This window comes from Falco peregrinus, chromosome 1 (assembly GCF_023634155.1).
Source record: "Falco peregrinus isolate bFalPer1 chromosome 1, bFalPer1.pri, whole genome shotgun sequence".
NCBI classification, from domain to species: domain Eukaryota; kingdom Metazoa; phylum Chordata; class Aves; order Falconiformes; family Falconidae; genus Falco; species Falco peregrinus.
The window spans coordinates 18,037,772-18,065,378 of NC_073721.1; the positions used below are offsets into that span (position 1 = coordinate 18,037,772).

A 27,607-nucleotide genomic window follows, 5' to 3' on the forward strand; every position below is an offset into this window, starting at 1 on the left:
ATAAGGCATAATAATTAAGTACAAATACTGACCAAACTACTAAAATGGTTTATCCCTCACTTCCACCGGTGAGCACCTGCTCCCAGAAGTGTTGCTAAAAGCTCATTATCGCTTACATACAGTCCTTCAGTGCAAACAAGTCCAAACATTCAAAAAAAAGAAAAAAAAAATATCTGGCAGCCTAGGAAAAAAGATACTTCTTAATATATTGTTTTCTGTTGTGGCCTCACAGACTGATATTGTAGATTTTATGCTGCACAAAATTAGGCCCTAAAATGACAAGGCTATTGAGCTTACTGCTGGCAAAAGAAAACACCACCTCTTAACACAGTCACTTGGTAAGAGAAAACCCACAGACGTTACTAGTTTTTAGCAGCCTGCATTGCCCTGCCCGCTGCGGGCCGCGCGCCGCCTGCCCACACCATTTTCTCCTCAGCAGCCAGCACTCAGCAACGCCTCGGCCGGGAATGGCAGCGTTCGCCTTCCGCAAGAGGAATGCACACATTTGGCAACCAATGTTAAAAGCCTGACAGCGAAATGTGCAACTAAACCCACCCGCCCCAGCTGGGCAGGAGCCGCCGCCGCTCACCCTGGCGCCTCCGAGCGCGCCGCCCGCCACCACCACAGAGCGGCCGCGGAACCTTCCAGAAAGAGCGGGGCGGGGCCGAGGCGGCAGCCTGGCGGGAGGGGAGCGGAGCGGCTGGCGCGCACAGCGGGGCCCGGCGCCGCCCCGGCAGGTGAGCGCGCTGCAGCGGCCCCGCGTCCGAGGGCTGCGCGTCAGGCCCTGCCGGAAGAGCAGGAGCGGCTCCGCATTACCCCTTGTCCTGCCACTATACACTTTTGTAAAAAGCTTGTGTCCATCTTTCTTATAAGATCCATTTAGCTACTGGAAGGCTGATATAAGGTCTCCTGATGCCTTCTCCAGGCTGAACAACCCCAGCTCTCTCAGTCTGTTTTCATAGGAGAGGTGCTCCAACTCTATGGTTATTTTTGTGGCCCTCTTCTGGACTTGCTCCTACAGGTCCGTGTCCTTCTTGTGTTGGGGGCCTCAGAGCTGAATGCAGTGCTCCCAGTGGGGTCTCACAAGAGCAGAAAGGGAGAACCACGTCCCTTGACCTGCTGTCACAGTTCTTTTGGTGTAGCCCAGGGTACAACCGGCTTTCTGGGCTGCAAGCACACATCTCTGGCTCACATCCAGCTTTTCATCCACCAGTACCCCCCCTGTCCTCTGCAGGGCTGCTCTCAATCCATTAATCACCAGTCTGTATTGATACTAGGGGTTACTAGGGGTTGCCCAGACCCAGGTGCTGGACCTTACACTTGTCCTTGTTGAAACTCATGAGGTTCACAGGGGCCTACTTCTTGAGCTTATCCAGGTCCCTCTGGATGGCATCCCACCCCTCAGGCCTGTCAACTGTACCACTCAGCCCAGTGTCATTGGCAAACCTGCTGAGGGGGCACTCAATCCCAGCGTCTATGTCATTGATGAAGATATTAAACAGTACTGGTCCCACTACGGATCCCTGAGGAGAAGGCAGCGGGAGCACCGCGGGTGGCTGCTGCCGGCCGTTTGGGTTTCTCCTCACTGAATATTAACTAACCCAACGGGAAGGCAGGCAGACTGGGTATATGCTGACGCCATTTGAAAAACTTCTATACTGAAGTGAACTGAAACTTTAAATTGGAATTTAAGATTTTGAACATGCTTAGGAAGCTTTTTATGAAATGCTCAAGTGAATTATATTTGCAGTGGCTATAAAGCAATCCATTACTCACTCATAATGAAGTATGTACATGTATATATTCCAGATAAGTTGTAAAGTAAAACAAGTGTTACACTACTCCAGTGGTAAAAATCCAATCTGTGCCACGGGCACGCAGTATGTTCTTGTGCATTACATTATCACATTATTACAGTACATTCTTACATATTCACTATCGGATACATTTCAAATAACTTGTAAAAATATAATTAATCCTCTCACTCATTTTTACCCTTCCTTTATCCCCTAAATGAATATCTTAAGTAACTTTTATCAGGTGTATTAGTTTTTCTTCTTTTTGTGAATGATGCCATGAGCTGCATTCCTGCAGCTGCTGTGAAAGCTGTCCACAGACGGCAAAAACCAGTGGCAATGGAGCTGGGTGGAGGTAGTCTCCTAGCTACTGTAGTTTGTATGAAGTAAATGTTGTACCAACATAAAACGTTTATGTTGTCAGTGGAAGTAATAGAGTTGAAACGTTCATAAAACATTTTATAAGAAAACCTTGACTCATTTTTGCACTGTAATCTAGTCTAGGAAAGGTAAAATTGATCACAAAGGAAAACACTTAAAACCATTTATAAGTCTTGCAACAAAAATTTCCATATAAAATCATCCAGATCTCCAAACTGCAGACTGTAATGCAGTCTGAGTCGTGTGGGCTCACCCTTAAGCACGTGGGCAGAATTCAGAAGTATAGGACTGTGACCCTACTAAATACACTGACAAACTCCTATGGAGACTATCTTGTTTACAGTAGGCTGGCCTTGAAAAAGGGTAAATGAATTCACAGCTGAGAAACAATCCTAACACACAGCAGACGTCCATCCAACAACAGAGTAAGAGATGTGGTGGTTACTAATGTTTCAAAGGACAAATCCCTGTGCAAGAAGTCTAGAATTATAACCTATAAATGATTCCTAATAAAGGGCTGACAGGGTACATGTAAACTAAGCTAAAACTCAGAATGGTGATCTGAACTTCCCATCACAAAAGTACATGGGATGTGACCAGTCCTGTCCATCAGCCTCTTTACTGGACCGGTTGGGTAAAAGAGGGCTGATTGTCTGACTGAGCACAGTTCATTAAAAGAAAACATTCCTAGATACTTTAATTCTGTCCTCCTGAGTCTAGCTAGGAGGTTCCTGGTGTCTAGCAAGACCAGCCTGTATTTTCCAGAGGAAAGTTTTAGAAATTTGTCATGAAAAAATGTATTTTTGATACTAGGCTAACAGTTATTTAAAAAGTTTAATATAATGATGTTAATATGCAACCTATGTGATCTCCTTGGAAGTAACTATGTTGACATTATTCCATGTTGCTTGAGTTTGTTGTTGAGGCTCTTTTACAGAGCTTCTGTAGAGAATGAATTACACCAAAGGGAAATTCCTAACAGTATGTGCCTCAGCCAGATTGTCAAAAACAAACAAGACCAACTTCCCTGTTAAGCAAAGATCACTTGCCTGCCTTGTGACCAGAAATTCTAGTCCATGACTTCCCATCAGTTGTTTTCTTGATAATTCCTTAGTTGGTTTTGTTTGGTTGGGTTGTGGGTTTTTTTCAGGAGAGTTCAGTCACTATTCTTTTAATTTTATTTATGCTGTTAAGTCTGTATTATGAAAGGATTTGTCCTACTTTTTGTTCTCTTGCATTAAATACAAGATAGTAAGATAGTTTCTCTAAGCATTGTGCAAAAATTGCAATTCAGAACAAGAACGTTTCTCAGTTATTTCAATCTATTCAAGAATTCACATTATTAAGTAGTGTTGTAAAAACCATCACCCTGGCAGTGGGGATAAAAGAACATTAGTTCAAAAGCCATTTGGCAGTGGTAAAGTAGCTGGAAATATTCCTAGAGAGGTAATTAAATTCAGCAAATATACATGTTGCTTGATCCTCTACAAAATACTCTTAAAATCATAGGACGTTTTGGGTTGGAAGCAATCATCTAGTTCCAACTGCCATGCCATGGGCAGAAACACCTTCCACTAGACCAAGTTGCTCAAAGCTGCATCCAGTCTGGCCCTGAACACTTAGGTAATGGGCATCCAGAACTTCACTGGGCAACCTGTTCCAGTCTCTCACCATCATCATTGTTGTAAAGAATTTCTTCCTTACATCTAGTCTGAATCTAGCCTCTTTCTATTTAAAACCGTTACCCCTTGTCCTATCACTACAGACCCTCATAAAAAAAAATAAAAAATTAAACCTCCATCTTTTTCATAAGCCCCCTTTACATACTGAAAGGCTGCTGTAAGGTCTCTGCAGAGCCTTCTCTTCTCCAGGCTGAACAACCCCAAGTCTCCCAGCCTGTCTTAGCAGGAGAGATGCAACAGCCCCCTGATCACCTTTGTGGCCTCCTCTGGACTCACTCCAACAAGCCTGTGTCCTTATGCTGGGGGTCCCAGAGCTGAATGCAGGACTCCAGGTGAGGTCTCACAAAAGCAGAGTAAAGGGGGAGAATCATCTCCCTTGACCTGCTGGTCACACTTTTGATGCAGCCCAGGATGTGGTTTGCTTTCTGGGCTGCAAGCACACATTGCTGGGTCATATCTAATTTTTCATCTACCAGTATCCCCAAGTCCTTTTCCAGAGGAAAACTGATTGCTCTCCATCAGTTCATCGTCCAGTCTGTACTGGCAGTGGTGATTTCCCCAACTCAAGTGTAGGATCTTGCCCTTGGCCTTGCTGAACTTCATGATTTTCACATGGGCCCACACCTCAAGCCTATCAAGGTCCCTCTGGATGGCGTCCCTTCCCTCAAGCATATCAACTGCACCAGCCTGGTGTCATCCACAGACTTCCTATGGGTGTCTTCAATCCCACTGTCAATGTCATTAATGACCACACTGAACAGTACTGGTCCCAATACAAACCTCTGAAGGACACCACTTGTTACTGATTTCCATTTGGACACTAAGCCATTGACTGCAACTCTCTGGATGCAGCCATCCAGCCAGTTCCTTAGCCATCAAACTCTTATCTCTCCCAATTTAGCAACAAGAATGTTGTATGGAACAGTGTCAAAGACCTCACAGAAATCAAGACAGATGGCATCTGTTGCTCTTCCCTTATTCACCAACACAGACACTCCATCGTAGAAGGCCACCAGATTAGTCAGGCGCAATTTCCCCTTTGTGAAACGATGTTGGCTGTCTTTAATCACCTCCCTGTCAGAAATATGCTTCTAAAATTCTCTTAGACTGTGGCATAACAACTTACAACAAAGCCTCACGTTTTAGGCTAGAAATCCTGTTTCCAAAAGAGGTGAAATTAATGTAAACCTATTCTTTATGCATACACGTATACACACACACTATACATATAAGATATGTCCCTCTGTCCTCAAGAACTTGAGATCCCATTGGCCAGTTTGACCCAATAGGGTGCAGATAATCTGATAGAAGGACAACAGCCTCCAAAGATGCACTTATGACAATTTGCATAGAGAGTCACGTAGAACAATGAATATTCAGCACCTACACCAACAGGAATAAACCTCCTCCTTCACCAGATATTACAGCAACTACGTTCCAAGGAGAAAAAAAAAAAACACACACAAAAAACCAACAACAAACCCTAATAAGTACACACACTGACAGAGATATTTAGTATTTAAGAAGCACAAGCTTTAGTAAACTGATGTTAACATTTTGATGACATGCCTTTTTTAGCACCTTCAGAATTATTCTGTTATAGGTGACTGGCTCATTACAGATCAGTACTATCAAAACTATGAGACTTTTGAGGACATAAAATGGAATCACAAGATCTAATATTCTGAGGAACTTCTAAATCTGGTTCCTGCAGTAATAAAAGAAAAAAAGTCACTGTTACTTCATTTGTGTCAGCTGTTTTTACACTGACAGCAAAAATGTTAAACTGGGTCTGTTATGATGAGAAACCCATGTTGAATGAAGACAATTTTCCTTTTGAAGCTCCCATAACTTGTAGTATACCCTGCTTCACCATACTACGTGGCTGACATTTCTAGCTGTTGAAATACGCCCCTCAGACATAGAAAGTCTGATAAATCTTTGGGTTGTTTATCTTTTGTTCCCTTGCTTCACACTTCTGCAATAAAGGCTGTGATTAAGAGGTTTAATGAAAATGTCATCATTTATCACCTGAAGCTCAATTAGTAATAGGAAAGTTGGGCCCTATTTGATTAATTACATAAAGGTGAAAAAAATCCCACATTATGAATTCAAGACTCATTGCAAGATGCTGGAACTTTCGTGAGGCCCAAAATAGCAAGGTTCAAAGTCGTAAAGTTTACACACACTTAGAAGTACATGCTTGACTTTAAGCTAATTTTATTGAATCCATTTTCTTAATTCACTATTTTGACCACATTAGCTCTCCATTTAAGCATTCATGTACCAGCTCCAATACATCAAGAACAAGTTACCTGTCTTTAAAGGCCTCTTCCTATCTGCCTGCCATCTCTCAATTACTGTTGCCAGGCTTCTTCTGTGAGAAATTAAAGAGTTTTTGCATTTAAAGCATTTGTGCATTTTTCCTCTGTTGCCTTTCATTTCAGAAATAATTCCACACGCACAAACTCCAAATGCCATGACCATCTTTAGGCTTCCCTTCTGCGTGCTATCTGCAACCAACCAACCAACCAGAGCACCACCTGACAACAGAGGAGTTTTAAGCTGTAATCCGTAAGGCTGTCTATGCTGTTTATTGACAGCTGTCACATCATCTTGACGAGCAGGTCAGTTTGCTGAAGGACTCCGAGCCTTCAGCACAGAAATGAATTCCTGCTGAAATGGGAAAGCAGGGGTTTAGGACTAACTCTTAATGCCATTAAACCCAAATTTGTGTTTCAGGCACATAATTTAAAAATTGATTTTTAAAAAGCTGCAGGAAAAAAATATCTGTAAGTAAAATGACAAAGTCTGTTTTTTGGTTTTGTAGTTAGAGTGGTATTGCTCACTACAGACCTATCTAATCACAGATTTGCTAAAATTAGCGAAATCAGAGTGCTGGATCGCTAAAATGGATCTTTGGATTTAACTCAACTGCAGCAATGAAGAACCTACAAGAAAGGAATCTCCACTGCCCAGATCTCATGGATGTGCCATTAACTAAACCCTGGTTGCACACTCGTCTCTCTTCAAAGTGAAAAAGTCAAACAAAAACAGGTTAGTGCTGAATGGGAATTCTAAATCACAAAAACTGAAGACGCATAGAAATTAGCAAACAGAAGGTAGTTTTCCACTCAAAAAAAACCAAAACCCAAAGCATTATGTAAACTAGCTTAATAAGAGTTTAAAAAAAAAGTGTGTGATGAGAGGAGAGTTAATTTGCCAAGGATAGACTGATTCTAGAAATTAGTATGGTAATGTAATGAAAATCCACTTCCCATTCACAAATATTGATCATGCTTAAAAGTGCTCATCTTATTTACAAAAACATCCTCTGAGTTTGGTAACAGGTACATTTTATTCCCAAAATGCTGACCAATATTCTGCATGCATATCTCTATGCACTAACTGCTTCAAGCAGAAAATCACATCTAAATTCTGTGTCTGCAGACTGCATTGTACAACAGGATCCTGCATCCTATGACAACTGCTGTGTGGGTAAACGTACCTAACTAACAGGAGTTAAACAGTTAATGCAAAGGTAGGGATGATGATACAGTCTTCAACTTAAGAGTCTTTAATTGCTATTGTGACACAGATGTGATACATCATGTCATATATATTTCATGATACCATTGGAAGTATATTATGGGTTAAAGAAGAACAGTAACAACAAAAGTGCCAGCAAAAACATGACAAGCCCTAGACTTGGATCTTACATCTGGGCATGAAATTCCTTAAATTGAACTGTCAAACTCAGAACTTCTACATAACAGAATTCATGTTTCTTGTCTTCTGATTGTGCTCCTAAAAAGAATGGATCTCCTAAGATTCTACTCTCTTTTGACATCCTGAAAGTTAATAAAGATTTCTAGTAATCTATTAGTTTGACCTCTACACCCATGCAGTTGTGGGGTTCTGCCACTGTCAGAAGTGGGTTTGTTTTTCAATAGCTCAGTAAAATCAATAGTAAAGAACTAGTAACGAAGCATTAAAATGTTATTTTTATTTAACATTTACCAGTCTGGGATGAAAACCCATAGAAACGGGTGCAGTGCTAAGAACACTCAATTCCCTATTGTCTTTGAAGGTGGTAGAAAGTAATCAGAATCTTCCAGTTCACAAGACTTTGTATATGCAGTACTTTAATATGTGAAGCAAGATTCAATGGATTGTTAAATTCCGTTTTAGATTAAGTTGCTATTTGCCAGGAAACTATGTAATGCTACTTTCGATGGCAAATCCAGTCTTTTTATATTGTTTTTTCAGAATTCAGGTAGTTTTCTTCCCATAATCCTTCACACAGAAAAAGAAAAAGTAAGGTGAAGGAACGTAGTCCCTATGTATTGGATGTTCAGAGGTTAAAATAATAAGTCATCACAGGCTGCTTAATGGTTGGTTGTTGTAGACCAGAACCAGGAAAGCAAAAGAGTAAGATACGGTTTTTTTAGAGTTTTTTTGCCTGCACCTGTCAAAGCTATGGTAAATTGCTCTCAGAACCCAATTTTCTGGGTCAGTATATATAAATTTGACATGGAAAGATGTCGCAAATTACATACAAAATCAGACAAAGCGGCAAATAAGAACTATCATCTTTTATCTATATGTCAATAAAACAGATTGAAGTAGTAAGAATTTTCCCATTGTATTCAGGGAGAAATATTTACTGTTTATACAGAAAATGAAAAACAACTTATCCAATTAAGTTGCAGATTCCATGTTGAAACTGACTTTTAGCAGAGCTGTTTTCCAAAAGAGGCAGTTATAGGAAGCTTTATTTCAAGAGCCATTAGCCCTGTGTTTTGCTTGAGAGAAAGGAAGTTTCCTTGTATTATATGTTTATGAAGTTACTGTCACAGATTCACTGTGGTTACCAAATACTATTGTTTTCACTCAATGGGTTTTGCAAACATTTTGATTAATATGTTTAACCCTGAAAACATTTCTACCATATGTAAATTCTTCAATATTGTTTGCCAAAATTGCACTGTATTTGTAATAGCATTGAATGAAAAATAATTTTTATATCTACATATATCTCAAACCTCATTTTCTTTATAGAAATTGCACCAATTAATGGTTTTCTAAATAGAATGAGTTCATTAAAATAAACCCTGGCGTTCTTAACTGAGTTTAATGGTGACTGATTTTGAGTTAGCTAAATTCATTTATCTCTTTTTTTCCAGGCTCCATCATTGATCCACATGACAGATTCATTCTCCCTTTCTATCTCCTTCCGCAATTTACCTCTCATCTGTTTTCCCAAATCTAGAGACCCAAATATTTCTTGGTAAATTAAGATTCTGTCAGTATCTGTATAGTTTGTTCCTATGCATCTTGTACCTTGTTCAACTAGAAAGTGACAAAACAATTTATTTCTGTATGTATATTTTTATGACACAAGATTTTTTCTCCTTTACAACTTTTAACTTCATTTTAGAAGAATGATTTCTTACGGAGAATTCACCTTTAATAGATGTGCTGGATTTCCTGCACTGGAAATCTTTATATTGACTGGCAAATTTGTTTTTTTAAAAACACTCTGTATGTCCTGCATGCCTTTGCTGTTCTATACCAACATATTACAACAGTGATGCACTTAAATATATGTGCTGTCTGTTACTGTCCATTGTTCATGACAGATTCAACCTTAGAAATCCTAATTCCTAGAAGCCAGCATTGTCATATTGGAATACAGTCAAAACAGCAAAACCCAAGGGCAAGAATTAGGCAGTCGGCTACACCCTCAAGTTTATGTATCAAAGTAGCAGACTGAAGTCAGTGTTATTAGATCAAACTACATAGAATGTGATATACTCATGTACTGAGAGAAGAGATGAAGAACACAAAGTTCACTTCATCATTGCCTCCACTTCCATTAAATCTCTCACCCTCTGCTTGGTACAGCTGACCTTTAAACACTGCAGTGGGAGATTTGCATCTGTGCCAAAAGAAAAGATAATCAGAGGATTCTTCCCTGCTCCCATCGAATTCCTTTTTTAATCTCAAGTTCACCCAGCCTATCACTACTCCTCTCAGAAAGCATTACATCTCTCTGAAAGATCAGCTCAGGAAAACAGCCTGTGAGCTTTCCCAAACAAGAAATTTCTAGTTACAGAGGACCTTTTTTTCCCCCTTTTGTAGATGTGACATTTCAGTCTTCCTTTTTACCTGTCTTCTGTTCACTTTTACATACTTGTTCTCTCAATATCAGATTTTGGTTGTGTCTTTGGTAGAAACGAAGTCCAGGCTAGAACATTATATTCACTAACAACTGGCACATCTCACAAGGGATTATGAAGTACAACCAAGTCCCCTAAGGCTTTTCATTATTATTTAGTAACAATTTTCATAATTTTAAAGAGCATTTATATTCAGAGCTAATTTTGAAATTTCCTAGAAGACTGTTCAAAAATGTTTCCATATAATCAAATATTTCAATTAGATTTGCAATTTAATTGTAATATTTTAAATGAAAAGGAATTTCAAAGCAAAACCTAAATGTGTGAAATCTCAAAGCAGTTAAGCTTCATTTTTTGAAATATTGTCATCAAAATTGCTGCATTACAATAAGGAATTCCAATTAATAACAAGTATTCCCTAACAGAAACATATCTTTGGGGAATTTATTTTAGCCAAGGCTCATAAAGACACAGAGTACAGCCAGAACCTTAACCCAAATTTGGTTGCTTTTTTCATTCTGCAATATAACCCAGTTTTTCAATGTCACAAAATCAATAGTTAGACTTACGAATATTTGATGCAATATATGAGCAATAGAAGGCCCTGTAGCTTAGAATAACCTCCACCTGAAGAACGTTTAACATGACCTTTGGTACTCATGAAAATACTTGAGCTGCTGAGTGCCCCTTTCCTATGTGGGAAGTATCCAACTTACTAACCAAAGTGGGCATTTTAATGTGTTTTGGTTTATTTTTACTATGTTGCCCTGGTTTCAGCTGGGATAGAGTTAATTTTCTTCTTGGTGGCTATTCCAGGGCTGTGTTTTGGATTTGGTGTGGGAACAGGCTGGTCAGGGACTTTTTGGTTTCTCAGCCCCTGTCTGCGGGAAGGCTGGAAAGGCACAGGAAATTGGGAGGGGACACAGCCAGGACAGGTGGCCCAAACCAACCACAGGGGTATTCCATACCATAGGACATCATGCTCAGTATATAAACTGGGTGGGGGGAGGGAGTTAGCCAGGGCTGTGGATTGTTGCTCTGGGACTGGCTCGGCATCGGTCAACAGGTAGTGAGCCATTGTATTGTACATCACTTGTTTTCTTCCTCTCCTCTGGATTCCATTCCTCTCCCCTTCTCCATCCTTTTCACTATAACTGTTATTGTTATCATTGTTATTGTTCTTTTGGTTTTATTTTGTTTCAATTATTAAATTGTTCTTATCTCAACTCTCAAGTTTTACATTCATTTCCAATTCTCCTCCCCACCTGTCAGGGGGGAGTGGGTGTGTGAGTGAGTGGCTCGTGGCATTTAATTACCATGTGGGGTTAAACCACAACATATGTAACTAGGACTATTTTACTTCCTGCATCTACCTGAAGATACTATTCACATTTACAACTAAAGAGATTCTGTTTTGTGCAATTATAGTGCAGCTTTAATAGTACAAATATGTTAACTAGGATATCTCAAGTACTTTGCCACTGTTTGAGCCTTTCAAATATTAGCATTGTCCACAAAGCACCAGCTAATATTCCTGGTAAGGGTAAGTATGGCTAACATCCCAAGCGTATGCATTTTTTTAACAGAAGCTAGGACTCTAGGGTAAGGGAACAGAGCAGTTCATAAATTCATGAGAGAGAATGTAAGAAAACAAGGAAGAAGATATTACGTGTAGTTGCTACTACCTTTGGAAACATCATCACCCCAGATCTGGTGTGGTGTTCAGTCTTTCTATTTCACTGATGTTTTGTACTTCACTGGATTTATTCACATGCTTCTGAACTGTATTATATTGTTATGTCTCAAATCAATTTTCAAAGGAAAGACCGTAACTTCCAAATGCTAATTCAGAAGAGAGATATTTGTAAAAGAGATTAATCCTCAAGCTGATTCACAAAGGTCACTGGCCTGCGAGGACACTGTTTGTTTCTTAAATTACAATATGAGCAGTGAGTCAGCGTAGCGGGCAGTTTAGCTTGGCTCAATTAACATTTCATATTCAAAGAGGAAAAAAAAAGTATGTTCTTTCTCAAGACCTACTGCTTCTATTTGAGAAGTTTTCATTTTCACATTAAAATAGAAACCACAGAACACCTCTCTTGATATTTCAAGTAGTACTTCTCATTTCCATATCAAATTCATAGTTTGAGAAACCTTTGTGAGATCATTTTTATAATATCCGACTCAGTCAATTGTATTTACATACAAAACAATATCACAAACTATTATTCAAACATCCTTGATCTTTCAAGGACAGATTAAAAAAAATATGCCCTGAAAAACAGGATACACCTGATTAAAAACTGCCATACAGAACACAAAAAAATGCAACATAACATATGTCCCAAAACAGATGAACACTCATCTATCAAGTTACAATTCATCTCACCTCACTTCAGCTATCTAGAAATTAGACATCCAGACTAAACTAGTCATTTAGTCAAAGGAAAGACAAGCACTTAATATAAGCAAGATAAATCTTCTGTGGGAAATCTTTATCTTGGGTTAAGATTAAACTGGGTAAATAAGGTTTTAAATTAAAAAAACACCAACACAATGAAATCCCAGAATACCTACCTGACTTTTTCGACTTTGAAAGAAGAAAAAAGCAGTGAAACAACAAGTGAAGTGATGGGGGGGGAGGGGGCGCGCAGCGGCAGTATCCTGAAAGAGCTAGACTATTAATTGTACTCTGTATGCAGTACTAAGATACAGGCATGTAGATCCTACAACTCCTCCAACAATCGGGGTGGTTGAGTAACCAGTAATTCTCAGCTGATGCAGATAGATTAGCATCACTTTTTTCAACCTCAGGAACAAACTAGCAGGAAACTGGGAGAAAGCCATGAGCCAGAAATTTCCTTGTGGTCACAGTGTCCGCATTAACTTGTTATATATTTTTTAATGCATCTTTTACCAAGTTATTCAGAGGAGTAAATAACTAATGATGCAGACTTGCAAAAGGACCTCATGGTACTATAAGATAACACAAAAGATTAAATTCAATCTAGAGCGATGCAAAGTAATTTTGGAAAAAACAATAAATCCAGCATTATACATATATAAAATGGACTGCAGCAGAGTACTACTAGTTAGGAATAAGATTTTGGGATAACCATACAAACTTTCTGTGAAAACTGCAGTTTAGTGTTTAGCAGCCACTGAGAAGAAAAACTGTTAGGAATTAAATAGATGTGGGAAAAGAACATGATGAAATATCTTGACTATCATGCATGAATAGTATGCACAGTTCTGACCTACCACCTTCATGAGATGGAAGGTGCTGGCAAAGGTACAGGGAAGGCAGCAAGGTAATCTTTTCATGGCATCCAAACAAAGAAAAGTTTAAAAGACCAGAAATAATCAACTTAGAAAACAGACAACTGAAGGAGGGTATGACAGAGGTCTGCTAGTGGAATTGACAAGGAAAACAGGGCCTGGTGTTCATTTTCTCTTCTGATACAAGAATTCAGGGTCAGCAAATGAAATGATCATGTGGGGGTTTCACAGATACTTCTCTACACAACACATAGTCAAGCTGTGGAAATCTTTACCATGGGATGTTATGGATGTCAAAAGTTTTACAATGGGCTCAGATCCACACCTAGGGTGTTTTACATTCGGGAAAAAAAAAAGGGGGGGGGGGGGGAGGGGGATGGACACAACGACAGTGAGAATGTAAATTTCTTTTTTCTTAGCTTTTGTTCTCCAAGACAAAAACTAGAGACTGCCAGCACCTGAGCTGGTTTTCACATCTCAAAGCCTGCTGGCAGCTTCAATATATCCAGTGTTCCATAAAAGCTATTTGCAGCTGAGAAAAAAAAAAACCCCAACAAAAAACAAAAAACTTTTTTCTTCTGATAAATAAGATATTTTGTATTTAACCATCTGGGCAGTCTTGTTTGCATCACTGGCCTTTGCTGTATCATTTGGTGCCCACAATCCATCCAACTCCTTGGATGTCACAACTACATGTGGATGCTAAATCTGCCTTCATAGTTATAATACAATTGTCTGGTGTCTTACCTACCTCACCTATGAGCCTTCTCTAGTACCGTTACTGTCCTATGCCATTTTTTGCAACAATCTCTTCTTAGTTGTTTAATTTTGAAATATTTTACATTCAACTATTGTCTCTGCTAGTATTCCATAGCCAGATATATGCCACCCATGATCTTGCACTTCAACACTTAAGTTATTCTCTGTTTCAGAGATCAAGCCCAATTCTGCACTACCACACATGACTAGCTTTCCAGATTTATATTTCATAACCTGAAAGCTGTACGGGGATTTGTTTGTTGGCTTTTACAACAGTGAAGGAAATAAATAACAAAGGAATGAATGGGAGGACTCTCCTGCAAACACGCAAATCATATCTGTCGTTTAAGAACCTTCTAATAAAATACAAAGATGTCTGACAACTTTCTCATAAACTCTGCAAGTACTGTACAGGGCTGGATTTGAATTAATCTGTCATCCAACTTAAAATCTTACAGATTGCAGACAACACCATATTATGAAACATATCCCTGGCAAAAGGCTGGGCATCAGTCCCAAAGAGAACAGGTGATATTTATACATTAGAAGTTTCACCAAGAAAAAGTAAATTCTTTGATCAATGAATGTATAATTGAAGTAGCAAGGATTCAAAGCCAACTCATCTCCTTCATATCTGTCTTGCCCTTGCAGAATCTGGCTCCCTGATTTTGGTAGTACTTTTAGCTATACCTGAGTTCTGAGGAATATCCATTACCTATGTTCAGTTGGAAACCAAGCTCCATACATATTTGCCACTTTTCAGTTTCTGAAGTATGTGTGTATTTCTGAAACACATACGCTTGTGAAAACTAAGACTAATAGAATTTAAGTCTGTTATGTTCCTTGACAACTTGAAGCAACAGTGCAGTGCTCTACTACTGCCAATTTAAAAAAAAATATTTTCAGCCTAACAGGTTTTAGGCCACTAAAACCCAAAATACGCTTCAGATTTACAGCTGTAATGTATTTAAATGCTATTACATTTATATCAATTGAATTGGAATTACACCTTCCACAAAACAGCTACCATAATTCTTTTTGTTTGATGATGCTGTTGGAAATGACTGAGTTTTTCTTAAAAATCAGATAAATTGTTAATGTGTACAAAGCCCCTTTGTGGCCACTTGCTTAGCTGTTAATATTTATTTTTTTTGTTTTGTTTCACATTTGATAGTCTAGAAGTTGACAGATGAAGTACAACTACCAGTTCATTTGCTCAAGTATCTAGCATTACAGTTTATCAAAAGGACATCAATCAAGCTCTCACTTATGAAATACTGGTAAGTGCATTAAACCGATATAAGCAACTTTTAAATAAGATACTTCAGTTCTAGTAGATATCCAGAAGATAACTTCAATTTTATTTTATGTTAATTTTCAATAGCAGCATACGATAAAGCCACAATTTGGAAAAACTAATCCAACGATAGCAGGTGGCACTGTGCACAGCCTCTCTGAAAGCCAGTTGCTTAAAACATTTTTTAAAGTATGTTTTCTTCGCTGTAGGCAGCATATAAAGTCACAGCATAAATATGTATACACACACTGTATATTTACACATATGGTAAGATTAGTCTACCATGTAATAGAACCCCTTTTATAGAATAGTCATGAGACTCTTGCTTTTATCCCCTCACATGATTTGTTCATGATTTAGTAATTTGCTTGTAAAATAAGTATATCTGATGTCCTCAGAAGAATCTGCATAAATGAATCTCCACTAGTATTTAAATTCATGAACTATACACATACTTGCCCTCTTAGACTTCTCTGCTTAATAGCATTTAAGTAATAAGTTTAGGTAAAAACAGAAGGTTCTGAAGTTAATCATTCAGTGAGGTGAACAAAGGCAATCTCTGTAAGTTTTGAGGGCATCATTGTCTTCTGCTTATCACTTTGCAGAAGGGACACCTCAAAATGGACTAGTCAAGTCTGTGCTGAAAAAGAACATTTGACTTTATTTTGTTCCCCTCTTCTTTCTAGGTAGTAACCATGCTGGCATTGTGAAACTTTACTATAGTTATTCCTACATCACTAAGAATAGCAATCTTCTGGGCAGTCCTCTGTTCACAGGCAGCTGGTACATGTCCTTCTAGATTTTTTAAGGCAGTGTATCTGTGCAGCCATCAGCCCTTTTAATCACAAACCTACCCTGAGGGCAGGCTACTCCTTACATCTGGGGAACAAATTCAAACCTGTGAAAGGAGATGAATATAGAATTTCACATGTTCTAAACTGAATAATGATTTGGATATGTCAGCTGACCTGGACTCAATTCCAAATTCAGTAAAGTTACCGATCTTCAGAGATCACCTATTCTTTCTAAAAGTCAAGCCACTTCAGACTGGTTTAGCTTCAGTATTAAAAATCTGAAAAACTTTTTAAAACTTTGGGGTTGTGTTTTAGCTCCCATTTGATTTTGCATAGTCAAAATGATACAGTCTTGTAAATCAGAGAATAATCATAGAATCACAGAATTGTTTAGGTTGGAAAAGACCTTTAAGGTCATTGAGTAACTACCGTTATTCTGTAACTACGTGACCATGAAGAGAAACATAAATGTAATACCCTACTTTTACTTTAGCTGTTCACCTATTTGTCTTTCATTATCTATAGATCACCCGAGATTAATGAATTCATTCTGAGACAAATAGTTTTCCTAAGTAAACTTTCAGCCATGGAGTGAATTCATTGATTTTTCCCATTTTTGTATTACTGCGCACAAAAGCACTAAAAGCTTAAAAAAACCTGCAAAAATTAACAACGCATTCCTTACAGGCACTTCAGATAATACTCCTGCAAAATCCATTACTTCAGTATTCCAGCAGCTTTTAAAGCTCCAGTTTGAGTGAGTGTTAAGTCAGTGAATATTTAGTCACATTTGCAGGACTGGTTGTCCAACAAACTAAAATCTCTCCTTGGTTCTATTTGCAAAATTTTAAGTGACAAAGAAATATCCTTCATAAGTAATAAAGAAGTATATCCTTTAGAAATAAATACTCTACTACGTATGCAAGTGAATTTATTCAGCATATACGTCAATATGCTTCCAGCCTGCTAGAGGGTTCATCGCCCTAAACTGTGTCTCAGAGCACCATTTCCTCTTCAGCATACAATTACACAGGCTATAAACTGTCAAAGTGAGAAAGCTGGCAAACAGTTACCACTAATATGGCATCTCACGTAGTTTAGGTAGAAGTATTCTGAACACTTTGAGCTAATACTCCTTAGAAGCATGTTTGATGCCGTTCCCACTGAGTATCTTTGTGGAAAGGCTTACACTAATTTCTTAAATTAGAATTCCCCACCAGCTAACTTCTATGCAATTAAACACTACATAAATGCCGATACCACAAAATCCACTCTTACTGCATACCATTATATAAAAAATGTGAGTATGTTTACTATTACCCTAGGCCATTTATTTATTCTTCCCTGAAATGGCAGGCTTAATTGTTTTATGATATCTGCCAGCAAAGGAAATCTGCAGTGACAAGTCAGTTATACCATATATTCAAAAAAAGTGCAACTCCATCAAACATACCTCCACAAGCCTGCTGGTATGTTCTCGAAATATAGCAGCATATTCCTTTATTTCTTTATCTCTTCCATTTTTAGCAGCTTCAATGAGAACTAGGAGTGGAACAGTGGTATCTAAGAAGGAGTCTGAGATGTGATCTATAATGGCTTTACGGAGCTGCAAAAGAAAGCATCACATTAGTAGCTGCTAATAAGACTATTTATTAAAGTCTACTCTCATTACTGTCCATTAGTATTTTATAACATAAATGTGTACACACTGTATTCCTGCATTATTTGCAGGATTATGTGTCTGAAACCTACCACAGCTGCAATTTATCTATTACACTGTTTAATTTTAGGGACAATTTTAATATACCACCATCTAAATATGTGTGTGTGTGTGTGTGTGTGTGTGCGCGTGTGAGTACAGATACATAAAACACAACATGTACTAGTTCTGTTGAAATCAAGGTAGTCAAACAAATACTCATGTTCTTTAATGAATAGAATAGACTACTTCAGTGATTCCACACATGAAAAATTACTGTTAGACCAAAACTAGTGTCTCTTGGGTATTTTTTTCTTGAAGTTCAGATGCCGAGGGAGAAGGCTATTTCATTTTACCAGAAAAAAAAAAAAAAGTTAATTTAATTATGTTTGTACTTATGAAATAGTCTATATCACACGTTTTCCTAATAGCAGAACTACCCAAATAGTTTCTGTCTTGTTGGAAAACTCAATGATACAGTTTGATTAGCAAAATGGTAGCCTTCATGGTAATTATATCAATGAGGTTACTGATTATGCCACCTGGTAACAGATTAATAGAGCAAGAAGAACTATAAATGAGTCTGAAGTTCAATTTTCTCTATTTAAATTAATTGTTCTTGAATTTCTTAATTTGTTGAAGAAGTGTAATATTCTGCTACAAATTACCTTTCTTAAATTAGGTTTCATGTAAGCTTATAACTGATCAGTGGGACACTACTTCACTTAAGAGGTCATTTTCCATGTTATAAACCACCACAAGGCAATTGTTCATTTTAATCATAGACCACAACAAGAAATATACCAATAGTAAAATTCATGCAGTGCAACTGAAGTATCAAGTTCACTGAATTTCCTGGAATAAAAAATTGTTTTTACAATACATATAAAAGATATTGATTAGAACAGAGAAGAACACAAAAGGCTTTTAAGCTCTTGCATGCTGACAGGTTTGTTGCCAAAGGACACATTTTCACTTATCATTTTGCTCCAATATATCTATGTGAAAACTCAGTAGAAGTAAAGACTGCTACACCTAGAAAAATGCAAAAAACCCCACAATCTTTTGGATAGTTCTGTCTTTGTAGGTAGGGAAGTTAATATGCAAATCTGAAATAATAGAGAAATCTGTGGATTATTAAGACAAGATTTGGATATGAATCCCACCACTAACTTTTGGATAGCCTCACCATCACAAGCCAGCTTTCATTGACTCACCAGGCAAATGGGACTACCAAATCTTCCCAAAAAATACAGGTAAGTTTACATTTGGATCTGGTTTTTGTCTTCTAACTTCCTGCAGTTTATTACTATAGGATACACTATCTGGATACGTTGTATGCACTCAATAGTAATTTACAAAGACAAAGGCTATGGGATTCCAATAAAAAATTGGATTTTTACTGTCATTTTCACAATCCCAGAATTATTCAGGCTGGAATTTTAAAAAATATAAAGAAAGAAATAATAAAAAGTTTTACTACCAGGAGCAAAATACATTGAACCTTCAGTCCTGCCAAGTTACCCGTTAAAATTCCTAGGCTGGAAAAGTCCAAATGAAGAAAACAGACACACTCATCTGCTTAAAATTAAGTATCTAAAAATGACCTTGAGTAATCACATTTTAAACATTAAGATTTCAATTTACAATAGCAACAAAAAGCTGTGGAACCATATCCATGGCCAATGATTCATTATCTCCAAGAGATATATTTTTAGGTTTTGCATAGCCCAGATTGTAGCGCTTTTTCAGCCTTAATGTACTATTTGAGGACCAGTGACTGTGATGACCTTAGTCACGTTTGTGGTGAGCTTCAGGCATCTAATTTTCAAACCAACAGCCTAATTTTATCTCTCTTCACATAACTCTTTGCTGTAGCTTTTTACTGGTTTGCTTGGTTTAATTAACCTTTCACATATAAATTATAATTATTATTTTGTTCTAAAGAAATCCTTTGTTCTGCAATTAAACAGTGCAATGCCTCTTCTTAAAAAAAAAAATAAAATAAAGAAGAAGAAGAGATAATGCCATGTCTTTGCTGAATACAAACAAGTTTGAAACTATGTTCCTGTTTCAGCTATGCAAAAAAATACATGAAGCTAAGATTTTCAAAATATGGCTTGTCTAGCATTAAAGAACGAAGAAATACAATGTTCAACAAAGAAAGGAAAAAGACAAAGGAAAAAAGGAATATCTACAGCAATATCTATTTCTCTTCATCCTAATCATAATTTTTTCCATGACTCAAGTAAGTCTGTTTCTGACTCTGGCCACCTCTAGAGCAAAATGCTAAAAGCTAAGTAGCCATACAGAGAGACATATAAACAGACAAAGAACAGCAGCAGCAGTGCTAGCAGGCAGTACTAGGGAAGTTATTGTGCTATAATTAATTTTTTGCTCATATTTTTAAGTGTAAGAGACACCATCAGAAGAGGTAAAGCAAAGAGAGGATGATGTCTGACAAATTGTTTTATTTTTAAGGTGCAAGGTCCTATTCTTACCCTTTTTGCAGACTGTTACAGAAGTGGAAGCATGGAGAGTTTTTGTTTTGATATCATAGTGCATTAAAAAATAACAAAGAAACGTGTTGTTTATAAAACATGGGGCATAAGTTTGTAAAAACTAAACAGTGAAGGGTAGAGAATAAAATCCCAGCAGCTGTTTGCAACCCTATTAAACATCAGTATCTTAATGAGTACAGAAAATTGCATTTACATCTCTTTGCCTACAGCTGCACACGACTACACTGGTATAAGTCCTGGAAAAACTTAAGATTAGTTATTACTGAGGGATCTCTGTATCCTGTTTAGAAGGGATGCCAGGAAGGCGATCTCCTTTGAGTTCAGAAAAAGCTATCCACGATGAAGAAGCAACATAGAAATGTAAGAATATCATCAAGAATAACATTACAAAAAAACAACCAACCAAAACTGCAGAACAACCATAGGAGAAATATCCGTGCAGTATATTCAACGCTATGCTGGGAAACAGCTAGGAGGTAGGAAACAAGTATGGTAATTTCTCAGAATTAGAAATGGGAATTCCTTCCTAAATATTCATACAGTTTACTGGGCAGGAAAGCAATGATCTAAGTAAAGCTGCACACACAGAGATTACATGCATATCTCTAGCACAATAAAAATAAAAATCAAAACAATACAAGAATAGTTTTAAATCCCCACAAGTACTGGCCCAGTTCCTGAAGTGAATATAAATAATTTCATTTGAAAAACCAGAGATTTTTACAACTTCTACAATACACTGAGATAGCTATTTTTGCCTTCAAATCTTGCCAAATACAAGTCTTCCTTCACTTACTCTGGTCTACAAAGATGTTCCATAACTCACAATCAGGTGGTGATGGAGCCAGCACTTACATGATGCTTTTGTTTATTGTGCACTACACCGGAAAAAATTTGAAAACCACAAGTTCACAAGGTTTCATCTTCAATTCCAATTTTGCAGAGGCAATCCCAGTAACTGACTGAAAGCAGAGTACATTGTGCACACCATAACCCTGAATCCACTATGCATGCCTAATGTAATACAAGCTATGGTACACGGTATTAATTGTAAAAAAATGTGCATATTAGAACAGCTGTAAGAGTAGGCCAAATAACAGTGTTCATGTTTCTAGTAAAAGTGCTGGGAGACAAAATAACAGATGTTCATAAGTGAAAGCAAACAAGAATCCATTGCAATATCTGCAGGCCCAAAAGTCACAATGTCATGTTTCCCAGACCAGGAGTCAGACATGCAGTAAGCGCTCTTCCTAAAACAATCATTATGCAATTCACATGTATGAACACAGAATTGGAGGAAGTAGATGAAATATTTCTCATAAATATCTCCCAGTGGAAAATGTCAAGAAGCCATAAAGCTATTCTGGTTAAAGAAAACTATTGGTTCTAGATTGACTATAAAGTGGGCATGATCACATTCAGCCTCAACATTTCAGAAAGGTTTATAGAAACAAAAAAAAGTTAATTTGTTAACAGATTTTAAACTCTGTAACAGAGGCAGTAAACTGTTATAAACCAGAGTTTAATTATCTCATGGAAGAGACTATAGGACAGAACGAGAGAGTTCCCAGTCACACTGAGATTGTGATGCAAGTTTCTGGGTGTTTCAGCTGAACATATTTTTGATGGAATATGAGCAGAAATTGGATAGCTAGTTATAAACGCTATATTTATACTATATTAATCTCATCTTTCAAGGCTTCCCCTGGCTCATTATGGGAGACAGGAAGAAATTTATTCATCTTCTTGAAACATAGGTTGGCTTGTAAGACTGTACACAGAGTTGGGAGGGATATTCTTCTACCAGAGAGTTGATAAATAGCCACAGCTAGACACAGGATGAAAGAAGCATTTGCTTGTGTTCTGTGTGGCCTTGGGGCAGCCTGGCTGAAAGAACTGCTGGCTTTATAGCTCTCTTTTCTAAAGCGGCACATTATATAGTTTCAACATTATTTTCAATTTTTCTCAAAGATGTTCCTTGCAGAGAAAGGATGTAAACACAGCTGATATCTACTGCTCACCTATTGCAGTACACTGAAGTTCTGGATTTTGGCCCATGTCTTACAGTAGTTTTAGGATAGTGGGATGCAAAATGGGTGGGGTGGACTGTGGACCAGGTATTTCAAGGACCTTTTTCTGTTGTATGAGTTCTCACAACTGTAAAGAGCTAAATGACTCAGTGGTCCCTTCAAGGTATCTGTTCCATCAACCAATAATAATTCAAGCTCATTTAAAATAAAACAAGTCTTGATGTTCAAAGTATATTAGTGATATATGTCTACAGCAAATACATATTTAGACATGTACATATGCAGAGTTTTGCCTATGTATGTACATATATTCAGCCAGTATCATTTGGTAGGGTTTTTTCCCCAGAGTTTTGAAAATTTGTATTTATATAGTCTGTGAAATACTGTAACTATCTTCAATCTTTTTTTAATATAGAAGAAAACTTGGTGGTTTTTTTTTTCAAAATGCAGTCCTACAAAACCAGAAAATAGCAGTTTGGAAAAGTGTACTTCAAGTCTCCTTTTTTACCTTTTCAGTTCCCTGGGTTGCTTACCTGTCTGCGGAGGTCTCTTGTCTTCTTGCACATACTATCTATTGCAACATTCAAGGCATTACTTCTCTCTTTCTTGTCAGTCTGTAATAAATATGATAGAAAACACAACAATAGTTATTTGTCATCTCTTGGCAAGCATGTTCTTTGTGGCCTTAGTTCATCCACAGCATTTGGTAAATCATATATGCTTAAGGATTTTTTTTTATTTTTATACTTTTCAGGAGCTAGTACCACAGTATTCATTGAGTGTCAATTTGTGATGTTAAGCATAATCTGTTGAATCAAAACATATCCTTTACTAGCAGTATATAGGAACAAAATTAAGCGCTTTTTATCTTCTGAATTGCTATAATACTTTTTTTTTAGTCCACGTTTACTTCTGTAATTATTATTATTGATGCTAATCCATTATCACCATACTCATATGAAAATCATCTTAATTCTTTACAAAACTTTATAAATTCAGATGCCCACAGTGTTTGGTAGTGCTTTAGTCTGACGCATTCATCATTTTACTCCTGTAAAACAGAATGGCTGAGTTTCAAAACATCCAAGACACTGCAATGCAAACATTGTCAATGAAAATGGACAGTCTCTTCACTTAACAGCACATTCATTCTCAGCATCAACAGAAGACTAAGCTTTTGGCATATTTCAGAGATCTTAAGAGAATCAGCTGTATACTTTCCGAACAATCTTGATGTTTTATTTCTATCTATAAGGAAAGTGCTTATATTATTATCATCTATTTGAAAAGTGCAGTTAACACTTTTATTGCACCGCCCAGCACTGTTTCTATACAATAAAACCATAGTAGTTCTGAGGCTACTAGCTGTTTTGAATAATCTTTTTTTCATGTTAGTACAGAAACTATATGAAAATCCAAGATGTCTGATGAACTTTATTTCTCTAAATCAATCATTCATTGCTCACTGCCTTGGACTGCCCTGGTCCAAAGAAAGAAACTACAAACAGTGAAAGTGTCTTTACATAAAGCCTTAAGTCAATACGTGTTACATTTCCAGGGAAAGGATGAGATTCTATTAACTTTTAAAGAAATAGCTATGTATACTGACCATAATATTTGGGCTTCAGTTATAGTACAATAGGAAGTCTGTATTATGAACATGACTGTCTTGTTTTGTAAATTGTATAAAATGAACACCAGTGAAAAAAAAAGTTGTAATATCTTGGTAGGCACCTAGGTGTATAATCTTGTTACGTATAAGATACCATACTTGAGTCAGAGTTGCTTCCTTGCTAAAAAATAAAATTAAAAAATAGAATTATCTGTGAACAGAGCAATATGCTTAATATTAAAACAAAAAACAGAGATGGTCAGAAAATAATTTTCCCATTAAAAGTTAATGCGTGATGTAATAAATGCCTTGAAATGATTAGTACATTCTCCACCAATGGAAAGGAACAATTACTTTGAAAAACAGAGTTTATATATTCAGGGTGACTTAGAAATTTTCCTACTACTTTCCATTTCTGAAATTGCTTACAGTCTTTGCAGGGAACAGATGATCAAACACAGGTCTTGGAGAGAGGTATGAACTTCACCTTGAAACCTCCAGGGAATCCCCTAAAGGTAGATACTGACTTTCTATTTCACAGTAAGACAACCACATTTCTCATACCAATGCTTGCATAGGAACTGAAGTGAATAATGACTCTTCTACTATGGTTTGCAAGCTATTGTCAGCCTTGAACACAAAATTGATCCCTTCGAAACTGCTAGCTAAAGAGGACCAGTAAAAGTGTTGTGAATACAACTCAGCTTATGCCTATGCATTTTCAGATGACACAGATGCAGTTCCACATTGGCACATCCTTTAAAAGCTTTATACTTAAAGCCTATTTTTCCAAAACGACAGAATCAATGTAAAATATTGGGATTTTTTTAAAGTTCTCTAGTAAGCTGTAACTTTAAAGGTGGCAACTAATGATACAAATGGCTCTATGCAAACCTAAACCTTTGAGGCCCCTAGTATGAAATAACCTCACTCAGCAAGTGGTATAAAAATACTTAACAGTGAACAAGGAAAGAAATAATTTATTTGCAAATTCTTAATGTAACTGCCAATAGTCAATGCATACAAAGCAAACCTCACTATAATTGAAGTTATTCTTCACCTCATGTTTTCCCCAAGAACTAAATACACTGTAAAATGCTGCTTCTAACTGTAGAACGTAGACAGGTTCAGAACGTGTGTAAACTCCTAACTGCAGGCTCTCATTCTTCCTTAAAGAAATTTAAATGTCAAAAAAACACATTACTGTTTTGATAAAACCTTACAAATATTTAAGTATTTCAAAATTGTGTATAGTCTGTTAAAGTCAGGGGGACACCTGATGACAAAGTCTGTTGTGGGAGTACTCTTAAACATTGATGGCCTCGTGCCACATTGTCCAGGTTCTGTGAAGTATTGTCCATTTGTCCCAAGTACCTCTGAATGCTGAATTACTCCTTTAAGTTTATATTCCTCTGCAGACTTCCATCTCAAATAAGTATGTGAAAGTAACAGTTCAAGATCTACACTAGAAGATTACATTCTCTAATAGCTGAAAAATACCAGAGTTAATATTTAAAAAATCTATATTAAAACAATGGCATAGTGAAACTAAACGTGATCTGAACTTCTCTACATAACGTTCCACTTATCAGTAACATGTATTTTTATATATGTACATAATATATATGATATATAAGTCTACATCTGCTCGTCAATTAACAGTCGTCTCATGAGTGCTGTACTTAAAAACAAGTCTATCTGAAATAGTTCATTCTTGTACAATGTGACTGAATTAAGAGAAGGGCTGGGAAAATTATGCATGTTATTCTAGGCTTTGGATTTCAAAAATCATGCAGTTGAGCTCACTCATTTCCCTTTTTTCCTGCAGACAGCTACAGTTTTATTCTGTAAAATATATGTAATAACAGCTATATGGCTCCCTTGTGAAGACATTACAAGTAATATCCAGCTCCTATTTCAATGCATTTTTAACATATGAAACATTTTACAAGCACTAAGTCACATTGTTATTAATACTCCACTAAGTGAAAACAAGTATTTTCAATTAACACTGCATAGTCTGAAGATAAATGCTGAATATTGCCTATGACACAGGCCTATCTATTTCACACACTGGCAAACAACATTAGCTGAATGACTTAAAAACCACGTGTGCAGAAAATCTTTCCTGTTGGATTCTCATTTAATACAGTACATATCTATGGGCAGATTCTCAGTTTAAACAAATCACCATGTCTCCACTGTTCTTAAGGGAGTTCATTTATATCAGCAGGGGATCGCAACCTTCACAGACATTACAGATCCTTCTGCACTCCAAGTTATACAGATGCAAACCAATATGTTTGCATTAGCTACAAAACATTGAAGGACTCAAGAACAAATCTCCAGTGGAGTGTTTGGGGGGTACACGCCAACAGTTAACAGTATTAACAAGGACAGCAGTAATTTCTACAACCTTCATACTTACACTGAGTTGAACAGATACGTTAAACAAAAGAATAGTAATTCTCATAAGGTTTTTCATTTCACTTTGTTTATAGTTCTGAAGCACTACAAATGTTTACCTAATAGTTACACAGTATCTCCCATCTGAAAACTGATCAGTAGATTACAAAGAAGATTTGGGCAGAACTACTGAATTGATCGTATAATCTCTTCAAGTACTGAGGCTAATAGATACAGATTAAATTTATTAAAAAAACCCAACAATATAAAAAAGGATATATAAAAGGATACAATCAGCCACAGGTATTAAAACAGCAAATGCTATTAGTATTCATTATGTGAATCAAAGAACACCCCCACTTTAGCCATAATCAAGAATTCCGTTACAACACAGAACTGAAGTACTCTCATTAGCAGGACTAAAATAAACAAGATCTGGTCAAGTGAAATGGAGCCCGTTTGTTTGGATATGTACTAGTGATAAAAGTATCCACAAGGATTTACTTAAATCTTGCAAGGCCACACTGCTTGAGGTCCTTCTGTAGTCATCGGAGAAAGTAATCACTTTTTGCATCACCTCTGAAGCTCCTAAGCCTCTACTCACTATAGAGGGTCATGGGAGACACCTAGTTTGGTAGGCTGAAGTTTTGTCTTGTGAACAATCCCCGAAAATAATAATTTTTATATTAAAACCCCCCACAAACTATAAAAAGAAAATTGTAACAGGCCTTCATGAAGCACACTGGATGCTTTGACATATCTACCTGAAATAGGTATCAAGGTTTCAAACATGAAGTAATTGTTTTTCAAAAGTTGCCATACATGTTCAAAAACACATCTGCAGACTCTAGCTGTACAATGTTGTGGAGTAAAAGGGAGCAATGTTAATTTATCACACCCACAATGAGAGCAGATGTCTTCTGAATTCCATATTCCAGACAGCTGGAGTCTTTAGCTATAAACTTTAAAAACATTTTACTTTAGTTCTAAAGGTTTCCTTCAAGTATTTGTATGGCAACAACACGGTCAGGAGATTCTACCCATGCCATTATGCAGGGCCTCGAGACAGAACACCTGAATTAGGATCTAGACTGAAACAGAAGTGGTCAGGATCTGTCTCAGTCCCCTATGCAAGAAAAGTGACAATGGAGTAGGGAATGCAAAACCT

At 37.1% G+C, this 27,607-nt stretch overlaps 1 protein-coding gene across 2 annotated transcripts in view; it reads right to left on the reverse strand.

Moving 5' to 3' along the window:
* CTNNA3 (catenin alpha 3) overlaps window positions 1-27,607 on the reverse strand; it is a 500,914-nt gene that overhangs the window by 175,325 nt on the left and 297,982 nt on the right. For both annotated transcript variants that reach the window (XM_005235159.3, XM_027783430.2), the window contains 2 exons: window positions 22,955-23,035; window positions 17,624-17,776 (listed from right to left, as the gene is read on the reverse strand). In XM_005235159.3, coding sequence (XP_005235216.1) covers window positions 17,624-17,776; window positions 22,955-23,035 — 234 coding nt within the window. The remainder of the gene's footprint in view (window positions 1-17,623; window positions 17,777-22,954; window positions 23,036-27,607) is intronic.